General features: G+C 44.2%; 1 protein-coding gene across 2 annotated transcripts; it reads right to left on the reverse strand.

Moving 5' to 3' along the window:
• Positions 1-202: 202 nt before the first annotated feature.
• Positions 203-12,258, reverse strand: LOC311522686 (olfactory receptor 5G3-like; the record flags this gene model as incomplete). Of its 2 annotated transcripts, XM_084632176.1 has the most annotated exons (2): positions 203-253; positions 11,371-12,258. In XM_084632176.1, 2 exons carry the CDS (start codon positions 12,256-12,258, stop codon positions 203-205), a joined length of 939 nt encoding a protein of 312 aa, XP_084488302.1. The 2 variants fall into 2 exon arrangements, with proteins under 2 accessions (XP_084488302.1, XP_084488301.1); XM_084632175.1 differs by lacking the exon at positions 203-253 and having other exon boundaries at positions 11,320-12,258.
• Positions 12,259-14,740: the final 2,482 nt, after the last annotated feature.

Raw genomic sequence — 14,740 nt, forward strand, 5'->3', positions numbered from 1 at the left:
CTGTGAGTCTTCCCCAGGTTTTGTCCACTGATCTCAGTTGGGGCCTGCAGACCTTGTTGGCATACCAACAAATTAATAATGATAATAATACAAGAATGAACAATACTACCATGAGCTCTGTGAAATTACATTGCAATGGGCTGGGAATTGAATTCACCTGATTCCACTCCCCATCACTAAACCAGTACAGAGGTAAACAGATTCAAGAATTGGTTAAGAGTTTATTCATGGCTTTCCTCAGGGCGTCCTTCACCTCCGTGTTCCTCAGGCTGTAGATGAGGGGGTTTAACATGGGGATCACCACTGTGTAAAACAAGGAGGCCACTTTGCCTCTGTCCGTGGAATAGCTGGAGGGGGGACGTAAATACATGAAGAGGAGGGTGCCAAAAAGCAGAACCACAATGGTCAAGTGGAAAGTGCAGGTGGAGAAGGCTTTGTGCCGGCCCTCGGCTGAGCGGATCTCAAGGATGGTGGAGATGATATAGACATAGGAGAGGAGGACAGGAATAAAGCTGCTCATTATAATGCAGCATGCAAAAGTAAACATCACATTCTCACTGATGCGGGTTTGAGAACAGGAGAGCGCCAACAGTGGGGGGATGTCACAGAAGAAATGATTGATGATGTTGGAGCTGCAGAATGACAGCCGAAATGTAAAACACATGAATATCATTGAATCCAAAAGCCCCAGAGCGTACACCCCAGCCACCAGTTGTTTACAAAGCTGCCTGGACATGGTGACTGTATAGAGCAGTGGATTAGAGATGGCCACATAACGGTCATACGCCATCACAGCCAGCAAGAAGCCCTGAGAATCTCCAAAAGCGACAGAGAGAGACATTTGGACAGCGCAGGCAGTGAAAGAAATGTTTTTCCTCTCGGGTAAGAAATTGAGCAGCATCTGAGGGGAAATTGTTGAGGAAAGGCAGAGGTCACAGAAAGACAAATTCCTGAGGAAAAAGTACATGGGGGTGTGCAGTCGGGGGTCATTTGTGATTAACAAGATCATCCCCACATTCCCCACCAGGGTGATGCCATAAATCAGTAGGAAAAGCCCAAAGAGGGGGACCTGTAGCTCCGGACGATCTGTCAGTCCTGAGAGAATGAACTCAGTCACCTCCGTGTGATTTCCCTTTTCCATCTCCGCTGAACAGAGATCAGGCTGCTACAGAGATATGGGCAGATGGTGGTGCGGAAAACCTCTCCCTTCTCTGTGATGCAGTAAGTGAAGATAAGTGGAGATCAGTTTCTCAATGGACATCAGTACCCACTCCGGGAAGGGCTTATCCACAGAGCCAGATGTTCACAGCTGGTCATTCCAGGTGTTCGATAAAATGCACACGCCGTGCAAATACAATGACACGCAGGTTAATCATGCTGCACACACAAACACTCCTGTTCACTAATCCGAGCAGCAAGTAGTGACTCTGCTGTGAGAGAATCAGGGGGAAAATCATCCCAGTCTGATGAGATTATTTGTTAGCGGAAGAAGAGGTGAGAGTAAAGCAGTATCAATCTTTCCACCCTCTTTGGGCAAGGGGAGCTCTATGGCTTGGCATGTCGGTTTGAGGTAATGCTTACTAACTGTGCTAAATATGCTTTTTGGCGTTTACTTGAGCCTGTATGAAAACCCAAAGACAGAATGGGAAGCCCTGGCTTCAGTAACTATGTACGTTATTGCCTATATTTTCCAACCAAGGAGGTCGCTCCTTTCGCTGAAGTGGTCGGAGTTGGGACTAAGGCTTTTAGTGCTGGAGGTCTGGAATTTAATACCTGCTCATCCCCGTGGTGTCTGCATGTGTGTGTGACTCTAATTCAGGACAATAGGACGTACCTGCTGAGAAGAGAGAGAGAGATGTGCTGGTGTGCTGAGATTTGTGAATGATGGGACATGATTCCTGAAGCAACTGGGAATACCTGAGCTCAGAGAGACACAAAACCTAATTAATGCTTTCAGTGAACCAAAGCCATCCTCGGTGTAATTGGTGCCCTGGGGATTAATTTGACCTACTCTTTCTTACTGTGTTATTAAATGATGCAATTTCTACCAGAGTTACAGAGTATGAAGTTAGGGGTATATTTCATCTTGCTGTTTTCAGTGCAAGCTGTGTGCTGTGAAGAGCTGATCCACACAGGTTTGTTGTTGTTGTTGTTGTGTGTGTTTTTTTTTTTTTGTAGACCAAAATCTTTTAGCTAAAAACTTAATATTTTGACTCGGAAGTACCACTGGGGTTCCTCAGACACCACACACCACCAATCTCTTCCATGGGCCAGACTCGTGATGGCGTATGACCATGATGCGTGATGGTCTCTCCTCTTGCTGAGCTGCCCGGAAACATCGCCAGAGTCCCACAGCCATGGTGTAGGGAGGAGGGGTGTTTGGTATTTTGATGAAAGGTTTATAATTTCCAGAGAAAAGATAATTTCTTTTAAAAAGTAGTTAAATAGAAAATCCAATTTCCGATCGAAAAAACTTCTCAAGAAAAATTTTCAACCAGCCTTAGCAAGAAATTTGGAATCAAAGGAACAGAAAGTTATATACAGGTGAAATGTACTAATTGTTTGCAGCTGCAGATTATATCGTCTCAGTCATTCCTGGTTTCAGAATCATTTCATAGAATCATAGAATCATAGAATATCAGGGTTGGAAGGGACCCCAGAAGGTCATCTAGTCCAACCCCCTGCTCAAAGCAAGACCAGTTAAATCATCCCAGCCAGGGCTTTGTCAAGCCTGACCTTAAAAACCTCTAAGGAAGGAGATTCTACCACCTCCCTAGGTAATGCATTCCAGTGTTTCACCACCCTCTTAGTGAAAAAGTTTTTCCTAATATCCAATCTAAACCTCCCCCACTGCAACTTGAGACCATTACTCCTCGTTCTGTCATCTGCTACCATTGAGAACAGTCTAGAGCCATCCTCTTTGGAACCCCCTTTCAGGTAGTTGAAAGCAGCTATCAAATCCCCCCTCATTCTTCTCTTCTGCAGGCTAAACAATCCCAGCTCCCTCAGCCTCTCCTCATAACTCATGTGTTCCAGTCCCCTAATCATTTTTGTTGCCCTTCACTGGACTCTCTCCAATTTATCCACATCCTTCTTGAAGTGTGGGGCCCAAAACTGGACACAGTTCTCCAGATGAGGCCTCACCAATGTCGAATAGAGGGGAACGATCACGTCCCTCGATCTGCTGGTAATGCCCCTACTTATACATCCCAAAATGCCATTGGCCTTCTTGGCAACAAGGGCACACTGTTGACTCATATCCAGCTTCTCGTCCACTGTCACCCCTAGGTCCTTTTCCGCAGAACTGCTGCCTAGCCATTCGGTCCCTAGTCTGTAGCTGTGCATTGGGTTCTTCCGTCCTAAGTGCAGGACCCTGCACTTATCCTTATTGAACCTAATCAGATTTCTTTTGGCCCAATCCTCCAATTTGTCTAGGTCTTTCTGTATCCTATCCCTCCCCTCCAGCATATCTACCACTCCTCCCAGTTTAGTATCATCCGCAAATTTGCTGAGAGTGCAATCCACACCATCCTCCATCTTTATGAAGATATTGAACAAAACCGGCCCCAGGACCGACCCTTGGGGCACTCCACTTGATACCGGCTGCCAACTAGATATGGAGCCATTGATCACTACCTGTTGAGCCCGACAATCTAGCCAGCTTTCTACCCACCTTGTAGTGCATTCATCCAGCCCATACTTCCTTAACTTGCTGACAAGAATACTGTGGGAGACCGTGTCAAAAGCTTTGCTAAAGTCAAGAAACAATACATCCACTGCTTTCCCTTCATCCACAGAACCAGTAATCTCATCATAAAAGGCGATTAGATTAGTCAGGCATGACCTTCCCTTGGTGAATCCATGCTGGCTGTTCCTGATCACTTTCCTCTCATGCAAGTGCTTCAGGATTGATTCTTTGAGGACCTGCTCCATGATTTTTCCAGGGACTGAAGTGAGGCTGACTGGCCTGTAGTTCCCAGGATCCTCCTTCTTCCCTTTTCATTGTCCTGACCCCAATAGGTGGAATGTAAAACCTATAAGACATGTAAGAGTACTCCAGATTATCTCGCTCTTTATAGCATGCCAATCACCATGGTATCCTATGTCCTTCCCTTGCTAGGTTACTCCCCAAGGTAGGAAATGTAGGTTCACTCATTTTGCTTGGTGGACATCATGACCAGAGGAGCTCATGGGGAGGCCACAGCATGCTACGGGCTTCTGTAGTTCACAAAACTATTCCACTTGCATGCATATTATCTGCACACTTTGCTCAGCTGTAAAATGCTAAATAAATCTATGAGTCAACTAGAAATAGTCATGCTGTTGTCATATATATTAATATTTTTTATAATGTATGTGAAGTTATAAGATGACACTGTATCATGTTATTAATACATGTTCCAAAGTGAGGCTGGGAAACTGGTTTGTCTTAAACAAAGAAATGTGTGTGCTGGTTAATTCTGGATCTAAACAATAATCAGAGTCATCAAGCAGGAAGGGAAACCAACAAAGCCCAAAAAAGGTGAGGAAACAGCAACAGGGAACATCCTTCTACATAGACATTTCTTTTTTTGGTAACCAGGTGAAAATGTTTCTCAAAGGGGGCGTAGGACTATAAAAAGAAGGGGCAGACATCCCAAGACATCCTTCTCTGTCTTCCAATTGATTCACTGCATATGAAGGGATAAAGGAAGCAGCCATTGGACTGGGGGAGGGGTCCTGACCTCAGAAGTTTGGTCAGTGAGACTGCTGAAAGCATGTGGTGAGGAAACTTTTGCTTTGAATTTCACATCATTTGTTAACTTAGGCACAAGTTGCATTCTAGCTTTATGTTTCTTGTAACCATCTCTGACTTCCATGCTTCCTTATTTGCACTCACTTAAAATCTATCTTCGTGGTCAATAAACTTTGTTTTGTTATTTTATCTAATCCAGTGAATTTTAATAGAAGTGTCTGAGAAACTAAGTTGAAGGCATGTTAGTGCTATTAAAGAAATAATGGACAATGTAGCTTGCATTGTCCAGGAGAGGACTGGGCAGGACAGGACATACATTTCGGGAAGGAAATCTAAGAGTGCAGAGTGTGTTGGGGTCACCCTGCAGTATAACCAAGGGTGGTGAGAGCCTGAGTGTAATCCAATTATTCCTGGCCAGTCTGCAGTTACACACACATGCTCAGGGTGTGATTTGCATGCTAGACAGTTGTTTGTGAGTGGCCCAGGTGGAAGCCACTTCAGCAAGGCATTGCAAGGTTGCAGGCAGGTGTGACACAGCTGCTGATTAGTCTGGGTTGTCACAGCCACCAACCTAGGAAATATCCCAATAACACCAAAGGTGTGGTGCTGACTGACAGTAGTGTTTGATTGACATGAAATGGTGAGCTCACCACAGGGATAGGCCCATGCTCTGATCCATGGCTGCAGATGCACAAGGACATTATGGTCATCACCTCCCCATAAGGAGATCCCTGGCAGGTCCAGTGATGACTCTTCTCTTCTTCACTATGATAGAAATTATCCCCCACAGGTGTGTAGGCTTGGCTGGTATTGTCAGTGCTCCAGGGAATGTTGGTTCCCCCTTCTCCTAGGTGGTGCCAACCTGTGAGGCATTGCAGGATCGAATCGATTAGCAGGAAAAAATGATGACCCAGGTAAGCTATATTCTTTGGTCTAATCCTTAGGGGAGAGGTTTCAAAGAATGGACGCAAAGTCCTGCTTCCTTGAACACAAGTGGAAATAACCAACAGCGAGCAAGCCAGCTCCCTCCCTATTCTTTTGTTAATTTTATTTATTTCATATAATTTATAGTCCATGAAACAGAGTGTGACGTTGCACCCCGTAATGCTTTGTAGAAATATGCTTATGAATGTAAATATGACATAACTGGAATATGTTTAATGCGAGATATGCCATGTAACATATCTCTTCAAAGGTTACCATAATCTGGATGTATTCATCCCATTTCCATGCATTTATCATTTTTGTATTTTAAGTTATGAATATTGGCTACATACTGGTTTGATTTAAAGTAGCCTCAGTGAAGCACTTGGTCAGCTTCTTGAGAAAAGAGTATTCTCTGTAAGTGCCCAATCAAGAAACACTTAAGCTAAAATGAACTTTGAGAGACACCAATCCACATTTGAACCTCACTGGGAATGTGGCTACGGCCTGCAAGGAACGGAGTCATGAATGGACATGTGACTTGCCCATGTGACTCCAAAACTCCATCTTGGAGCTGGATTCTGCATAGAAGAGGGGAAGGAGTTTCCACCTATGAGAGAGAGTATATAACCCCCTGGGAAACCCCTCCATTTTGTCTTTAGCTGGCACAAAAGATACTTTCTCCACCACAAGGAGATACCCTGAAAGAAACTGGAACAAAAGACAGTAACTACAGGGGTGTGCATGATTGCTGGACCGAGACTAGGAGGAAGTCTAGTCTGTAAAAGAGGCTTATTGGAACATCTCTGAGGGTGAGATTTACGTGCATTTGGTTTTACTGTATTAGGCTTAGACTTACATGTTTTCTTTTATTTTGTTTGGTAATTCACTTTGTTCTGTCTGTTATTACTTGGAACCACTTCAAGCCTACATTTTGTATTTAATAATGTCACTTTTTACTTATTAAGTAATACCTTTGGGGAGCAAGCAGTGTTATAGAGGGCGAACAATTCATGAGTTTACTCTGTATAAATGTTATACAGGGTTAAACAGATTTATTGGGGTTTGTAACCCATTGGGAGCTGGGCATCTGAGTGCTGGAGATAGCTGTTTTCAGTTAAGCATGCAGCTCGTGCGGGAAGTGGTTCAGACTTGGATCTGGGTTTGCAGCAGGCAATCGTACCTGGCTCATACCATTTAAGGTACTGAAGTCCCAAGCTGGCATGGAAAACAGGCTCAGAGGTAGTCTAGGCACATGAGGTGGCAGTCCCAAAGGGGTTTCTGAGACGCAACCCGTCACACAGAGTTTAAGAATATAATTGCAAAACAATGTGGGAGTAGGGGAAGGATAGGACAAGGACCGATGGACTTCAACTCCAGCATGGGCGGTTTAGATTGGACAATAGGAAAAACATCCCAACAGTGAGGGTTGCTAAGCAATGAAATAACTTTTCAGTTTTCCAGGAAGGTTCCAGGAAGGTTGTGGAATCTCCACCATTGGAGATTTTTAAAGAGGAGGTTTGACAAACACCTGGCAGGGAGATAAGACTAGATTTCCCAACTGGTCTTTTTGATCGGCAGCTTCTCTGAGGCCTAGTTTATGCTTAAACATTTGTTTAACAGAGCTCTGTCACACAGTGTGGGGAAACTTTCACACCCTGTGCGAGGCAGTTAGCTTGTATTGACCCTCAGTGTAATTCCTTCATTGATCGAGCTACTGCCTCTCAGAGACACGGATTAACTACATTGAAGGAAAAACCCCTTCCATAAATGTTGAAAGCATCTAGACTACGGCACTGCTACACACCATAGCTGAGTCAAAGTAATGGCCTTAGTATAGACATTCCCTGTATTGATGGGGGAGTTTCCCCCTTCCTATTAAAGCAATTTTTTCTCTCCTTTTCCATCATTCTTCTCCCTCCTTTGGCAAAGCTCTTTCCTTCTTTTGATAGGTAAATATGTTCAGAAATTTTTACTCTCAGCATAATTCCTTCCTTCCTCTCTTATGAATGTCATTTCAATTAAAGGCTGAAATGCTCTGAAATTGACCTGTTTGCCCATGGTATATCTTTGTTTTTCCTCTCTTCACTTACAAGGAGTTGAGGATGGAAGCAGAACCTTCTCAAAACCCTAAAATGAGACTAAGAGTCAAATCTTTTCCTGTTTGCTAACCACACCAATGTTACCCTTAATACATCTGGAGCTGCTTCCTTGGGCGGCAGAGGTTAAATTTGGCTTTGACGACTTTGACATTTGCTCCCTGGAGCATCTTTGCTCCCAGGACAACAGGTGTGCACAGCACATGCAATTAATGTTGTTGCCGTGTCTTTCCTTGTGGAAATGCAAAACAGACGGCCAGAAAATCAGCTGGCCTGGATCACTGTCTCTCCTGTTAGGTCATTTTAACATGATACAAAACGGAGGTAACTGTATTCCAATTTATTTGTTGGTCACCTCTCCAAATGTCTCTTTAAGTAATTTCCCAGGGTTGGGAAGCAAAGGTGTCTAGAAATGAATGAATTTCTTCTGGACTAATAATTTACTGTCAAGAGCAATACCTTTTGGATTGACCAGAAACTATTAATAAGTGTGTTTCAAATACTCCTAAAAGCTTTGTCCCAAAACAATGTGTGTGTGAGGGGGGAGGATTTTGATACCGGCCGCAACATAGCCACTGTAGGAGGCAGTGGTGGTTTTCCCTTTGTAATTTTTAGCCCAGTAATTGGGATGTTCACGTCTCCAAGAGGCAATAACTAGGTCAATGGAAAAATTACGCGGAGAGTTAGTACAAGCTAACTGCCTCGCACAGGGTGTGAAAAGTTTCCCTGCCCTGTGTGATGGAGCTCTGTTGATCTAATTTTTAAGCATAAACCACGCCTCAGAAAAGCTGTTGATGGAAAAGACCAGTTGGGAAATCTAGTCCTACCTCTCTTCCACGGCAGCAGAATCCCCTTCAGTTATTTTTTGTTCAGGCGAGTTGGAAATATTGCAGCTCTCCCAGCTTCCCAGTAGAGATTACTCTGCATTCTGATCAAGCTCAGTGTCAGACTATGTGTGTGTAGTGGGCACTCTGTCTGTGTGTGTGTGTGTGTGTGTGTGTTTGGTGTACACTGGGCACTGTGTGTGTTGTTTTTAGTGGGCACTCTGTCTATGTGTGTGTGTTTCGTGTGCAGTGGGTACTATGTGTCTGCATGTGGTGCGGGGTACAGTGGAGATGAATGTCAAGTGGAGGCAAGTGTGTGTCCCTTGCCCTGCCCACAGCTCAGGCTGGCCTCCCCCCTCCTCCCAGTGCAGGGCTCCTTGTGAGATCATAGAATAATAGGACTGGAAGAGACCTTGAGAGTTCATCTATTCCCCTGCCCTGCACTCACAGCACGACTGAGTGTTATCTAAACCATCCCTGACAGGTGTTTCTCTAACCTCCTCTTCAAAATCTCCAATGGTGGTAATTCCACAAACTTACTGGGAAACTATACCAATCCCTAGCTACGCTCACTGTTGGGTTGTTTTTCCTTATGTCCAACTTAAACCACCTTTGGTGCAATTAAAATCCACTGGTTCTTGTGCTCTCCTAAAATCATAGAACCATAGAATATCAGGGTTGGAAGGGACCTCAGGAGGTCATCTAGTCCAACCCCCTGCTCAAAGCAGGACCAATCCCCAACTAAATCATCCCAGCCAGGGCTTTGTCAAGCCTCACCTTAAAAACTTCTAAGGAAGGAGATTCCACCACCTCCCTAATTAACACATTCCAGTGTTTTGCCACTCTCCTAGTGAACCAGTTTTTCCTAATATCCAACCTAAACCTCCCCCACTGCAACTTGAGACCATTACTCCTTGTTCTGTCATCTTGTACCACTGAGAACAGTTTAGATCCATCCTCTATGGAACCCCCTTTCAGGTAGTTGAAAGTTGAAAGCCCCCCTCATTCTTCTCTTCCTCAGACTAAACAGTCCCAGTTCCCTCAGCCTCTCCTCATAACTCATGTGTTCCAGTCCCCTAATCATTTTTGTTGCCCTCCCCTGGACTCTTTCCAATTTTTCCACATCCTTCTTGTAGTGTGGGGCCCAAAACTGGACACAGTACTCCAGATGAGGCCTCACCAATGTCGAATAGAGGGGAACGATCACGTCCCTCGATCTGCTGGTAATGCCCCTACTTATAAATCCCAAAATGCCATTGGCCTTCTTGGCAACAATGGCACACTGTTGACTCATATCCAGCTTCTCGTCCATTGTAACCCCTAGGTCCTTTTCTGCAGAACTGCTGACTAGCCATTCAGTCCCTAGTCTATAGCGGTGCATGGGATTCTTCCGTCCTAAGTGCAGGACTCTGCACTTGTCCTTGTTGAACCTCATCAGATTTCTTTTGGCCCAATCATCTAATTAGTCTAGGTCCCTCTGTATCCTATCCCTCCCCTCCAGCGTATCTACCTCTCCTCACAGTTTAGTGCCATCTGCAAACTTGCTGAGGGTGCAATCCACACCATCCTCCAGATCATTTATGAAGCTATTGAACAAAACCGGCCTCAGGACCGACCCTTGGGACACTCCACTTGATACCGGCTGCCAACTAGACATGGAGCCATTGATCACTACTCGTTGAGCCTGAAAATCTAGCCAACTTTCTATCCACCTTATAGTCCATTCATCCAGCCCATACATTTTCAACTTGCTGGCAAGAATACTGTGGGAGACCATGTCAAAAGCTTTCCTAAGTCAAGGAACAACATGTCCACTGCTTTCCACTCATCCTCCCCACCCTCCCACACACATTGTTTTGCAATTTTATTCCTAAACTCTGTGTGACGGGTTGGGTCACAGAAATCCCTTTGGAACTGCCACCCGAAGTCCTGAGATATGAAGTTGAACATCTCTCCCTCTCATAGAATCATAGAATATCAGGGTTGGAAGGGACCCCTGAAGGTCATCTAGTCCAACCCCCTGCTCAAAGCAGGACCAATTCCCAGTTAAATCATCCCAGCCAGGGCTTTGTCAAGCCTGACCTTAAAAACCTCTAAGGAAGGAGATTCTACCACCTCCCTAGGTAACGCATTCCAGTGTTTCACCACCCTCTTAGTGAAAAAGTTTTTCCTAATATCCAATCTAAACCTCCCCCACTGCAACTTGAGACCATTACTCCTCGTTCTGTCATCTGCTACCATTGAGAACAGTCTAGAGCCATCCTCTTTGGAACCCCCTTTCAGGTAGTTGAAAGCAGCTATCAAATCCCCCCTCATTCTTCTCTTCTGCAGGCTAAACAATCCCAGCTCCCTCAGCCTCTCCTCATAACTCATGTGTTCCAGTCCCCTAATCATTTTTGTTGCCCTTCGCTGGACTCTCTCCAATTTATCCACATCCTTCTTGAAGTGTGGGGCCCAAAACTGGACACAGTACTCCAGATGAGGCCTCACCAATGTCGAATAGTGGATGCCCCTAGACACCAGCTTATAAAAATCAATCTCTCTTTCTGGACCTGTGAGTTTTCCTTAGGTTTTGTCCACTGATCTCAGTTGGGGCCTGCAGAACTTGTTGGACTACCAACAAATTAATAATGATAATAATACAAGAACGAACAATACTACCATGAGCTCTGCAAAATTAAATTGAATTCACCTGTTTCCACTCCCCATCACTCAACCAGTACAGAGTTAACCAGAATCAAGAATTTCTCAGGAATTTATTCATTGTTTTCCTCAGGGCATGTATCACCTCCTTGTTCCTCAGGCTGTAGATGAGGGGGTTCAACATGGGGATCACCACCGTGTAAAACACGGAGGCTATTTTGTCTCTGTCCATGGAATAGCTGGAGTTGGGACGTAAATACATGAAGAGGAGCGTGCCAAAAAGCAGAACCACAGAGGCCAAGTGGAAAGTGCAGGTGGAGAAGGCTTTGCGCTGGCCCTTGGCTGAGCGGATCTTCAGGATGGTGGAGATGATACAGACATAGGAGAGGAGGACAGTCACAAAGCTGCTTATTATAACGCAGCACGCGAAAGTAAAGATCACATTCTCAGTGATGTGGGTGTTAGCACAGGAGAGCGCCAACAGTGGGGGGATATCACAGAAGAAATGATTGATGATGTTGGAGCTGCAGAATGACAGCTGAAATATAAAACATGAGTTTATCATTGAATCCACCATCGCCACAGCATATGCCCCAGCCACCAGCTGTTTACAGAGCTGCCTGGACAAGGTGACCGTATAGAGCAGCGGGTTACAGATGGCCACATAACGGTCAAACGCCATCACAGCCAGCAAGAGGCACTCAGCATCTCCAAACATGATAGAGAGATACATTTGCACAGTGCAGGCAGTGTAAGAAATGCTTTTCCTCTCAGCTAATAAATTCAGCAGCATTTTAGGGGAAATTATCAAGGAAAGACAGAGGTCACAGAAAGACAAATTACTGAGGAAAAAGTACATGGGGGTGTATAGTCGGGGATCAATTGTGATTAACAAGATCATCCCCCCATTCCCCACCAGGGTGATACCATAAATCAGCAGGAACACCCCAAAGAGGGGGACCTGCAGCTCCGGACGATCTGTCAGTCCTGAGAGAATGAACTCAGTCACCTCCGAGTGATTTCCCTTTTCCATCTCCTCTGAACAGAGATCAGGCTGCTACAGAGTTGTGGGCAGGTGGATGGTGCGGAAAACCTGTCTCTTCTCTGTAATGAAGTAAATTAAAATAAATGGAGATCAGTTTCCTCATGGACATCGGTACCTGCTCAGGGAAGAGCTTATTCCACAGAACCAGTTGTTCACAGCTGGTCTTTCCAGTTGTTTGATGAAATACACACTGCATAAATACAATGACAGAGGATAATAATGCCCCACACACGGACACTCCTGTTCACTAATCCCAGCAGCCAACAGTGACTTGTGACTCAGCTGTGACAGAATCGGGGCAAAAACCATCTCAGCTTGAAGAGATTATTCCTTCCTAAAAGAAGGGGTGAGAGCAAAGTAGTGTCAATCTTTCTACTGTCTTTGGGCAAGGGGAGCTCTATGGCTTGTCATGTCCTTTTGGGTTAAAGTTGTTTACTGTGCTAATTAAGCTTTTTGGCATTTACTTGAGCCTGTATGAAAATCCAGAGACATAATGGAAAGCCCTAGCTTTGGTGACTATGTCATTGTCTATTTTTTTCCAACCCAGGAGGTCGCTCCTTTAGCTGAAGGGGTAGGAGTTGGAACTGAGGCGCTAAGTGCTGGAGGTCCTGAATTGAATACCCGCTGATAAACATCGCGCCTGCACGTGTGTGTGACTGTAATTCAGGACAAGAGCATGTACCTGCTGAGAAGAGAGAGAGATGTGGTGACATTTCCCCATCAGTAGAAACTGCCAGTTTGGAGCATGTAGGAAATTTTATACTGATATGTGTGATCTCTGGAACATGATTCCAGAAGCAACTGGGAATACCTGAGCTCAGAGAGACACAACACCGAATTAATGCATTCAGTGAATCAAAGCCAACTTGGTGTAATTGGTGCCCTGGGTATTAATTTGACCTACTCTTTCTTACTGTGTTATTAAATGATGCAAATTCTACCAGAGTTACAGAGTATGAGGTTACGGTATATTTCATCGTGATGTTTTCAGTGCAAGTTGGGTACTGTGTATACCTGATCCACAAACTCTTTTTTTTCTTTGTGGAGAATGAAATCTTTTTGTTAAAAACTTATTATTTCAACCCAGAAATACCACAGAGGTGCCTCAGATACCACACACCACCAATCTCTTCCATGAGCCAGGCTCCCAGGCTGGACTACATCCCCCTATTATGCATGATGGTCTCTCCTCTTTCTGAATTGCCCTGGAACTTCAGCAGAGTCACATAGCCATGGTTTAGGGAGTATGGGAGTTTTTTATTTTAATGGAAAGCTGATAATTTCAGGGGGAAATAAGTTCATGAGAAAAATATTTGAATGCAAAATCCAATTTCCCACAAAAAATGATCTTTATAAATTTTTCAACCAGCCTTAGCAAGAAATTTGGAATCAAAGGAACAGAAAGTTAGATACAGGTGAAACGTACTAATTGTTTGCAGCTGCAGATGATATCATCTCAGTCATTCCTGGTTTCAGAATCACCTCATTGTCCTGACCCCAATAGGTGGAATGTAAAACCTGTAAGACATGTAAGAGTACTCCAGATTATCTAGCTATTTATAGCATGCCAATCACCACGGTATCCTATGTCCTTCCCTTGCTAGCTTACTCCCCAAAGTAGGAAAGCTAGGCTCACTCATTTTGCTTGAAGGAGACCACATGATGACCAGAGGAGTTCAGGGGGAGACCACAGCAGGCTACAGACTTCTGCAGTTCACAAAACTATCCCTCTTGCATGCATATTATCTGCACACAGAGCTCAGTTTAAGATGCTAAATAAATCTATGAGTCAACTAGAAATAGTCATGCTCTCATCACAAATATTAATACTTTTTTATAATGTATGTGAAGTTATAAGATGATTATGTATTATGTTATTCATATATGTTCCAAATTGAGGCTGGCAAACTGGTCTCTCTTCAACAAAGAAATGTGTGCTCTGATTAATTTTGTATCTAAACAGTAACTAGAGTCATTAAGCTGGAAGGGAAACAAAGGTAGCCCAAAAAGATGAGGAAAAAGCAGAAGGGAACATCCTTCTACATTGACATTTTGACTCCTGGTAACCAGGTGGAAATGTTTCTCAAAGTGGGGACAGGACTATAAAAAGAAGGGGCAGACATCCCAAGGCACCACTCTCTCTCATTCTCTCTCTGCCTGCCCATTGATTCACTGCATGTGAAGGGAGAAAGGAAGCAGCCATTGGACTGGGTGAGCGGTCCTGACCTAAGAAGTTTGGTAAGTAAGACTGCTGAGAGCATCTGGTGAGGAAACTTTTGCTTTGAATTTCACATCATTTATTAATTTAGGCACAAGTTGCATTCTAGCTCGATTTTTCTTCTTACCATGTGTGACTTCTTTGCCTTCTCATTTGCACTCACTGAAAATCTATCTTTTTGTTCAATAAACTTTGTTTTATTCTTTTAACTAATCCAGTGTGTTTAAATACAAATGTCTGAGAGTTGTATGC

Source organism: Lepidochelys olivacea (assembly GCF_965140295.1).
Source record: "Lepidochelys olivacea isolate rLepOli2 genome assembly, chromosome: 6".
NCBI lineage: Eukaryota > Metazoa > Chordata > Testudines > Cheloniidae > Lepidochelys > Lepidochelys olivacea.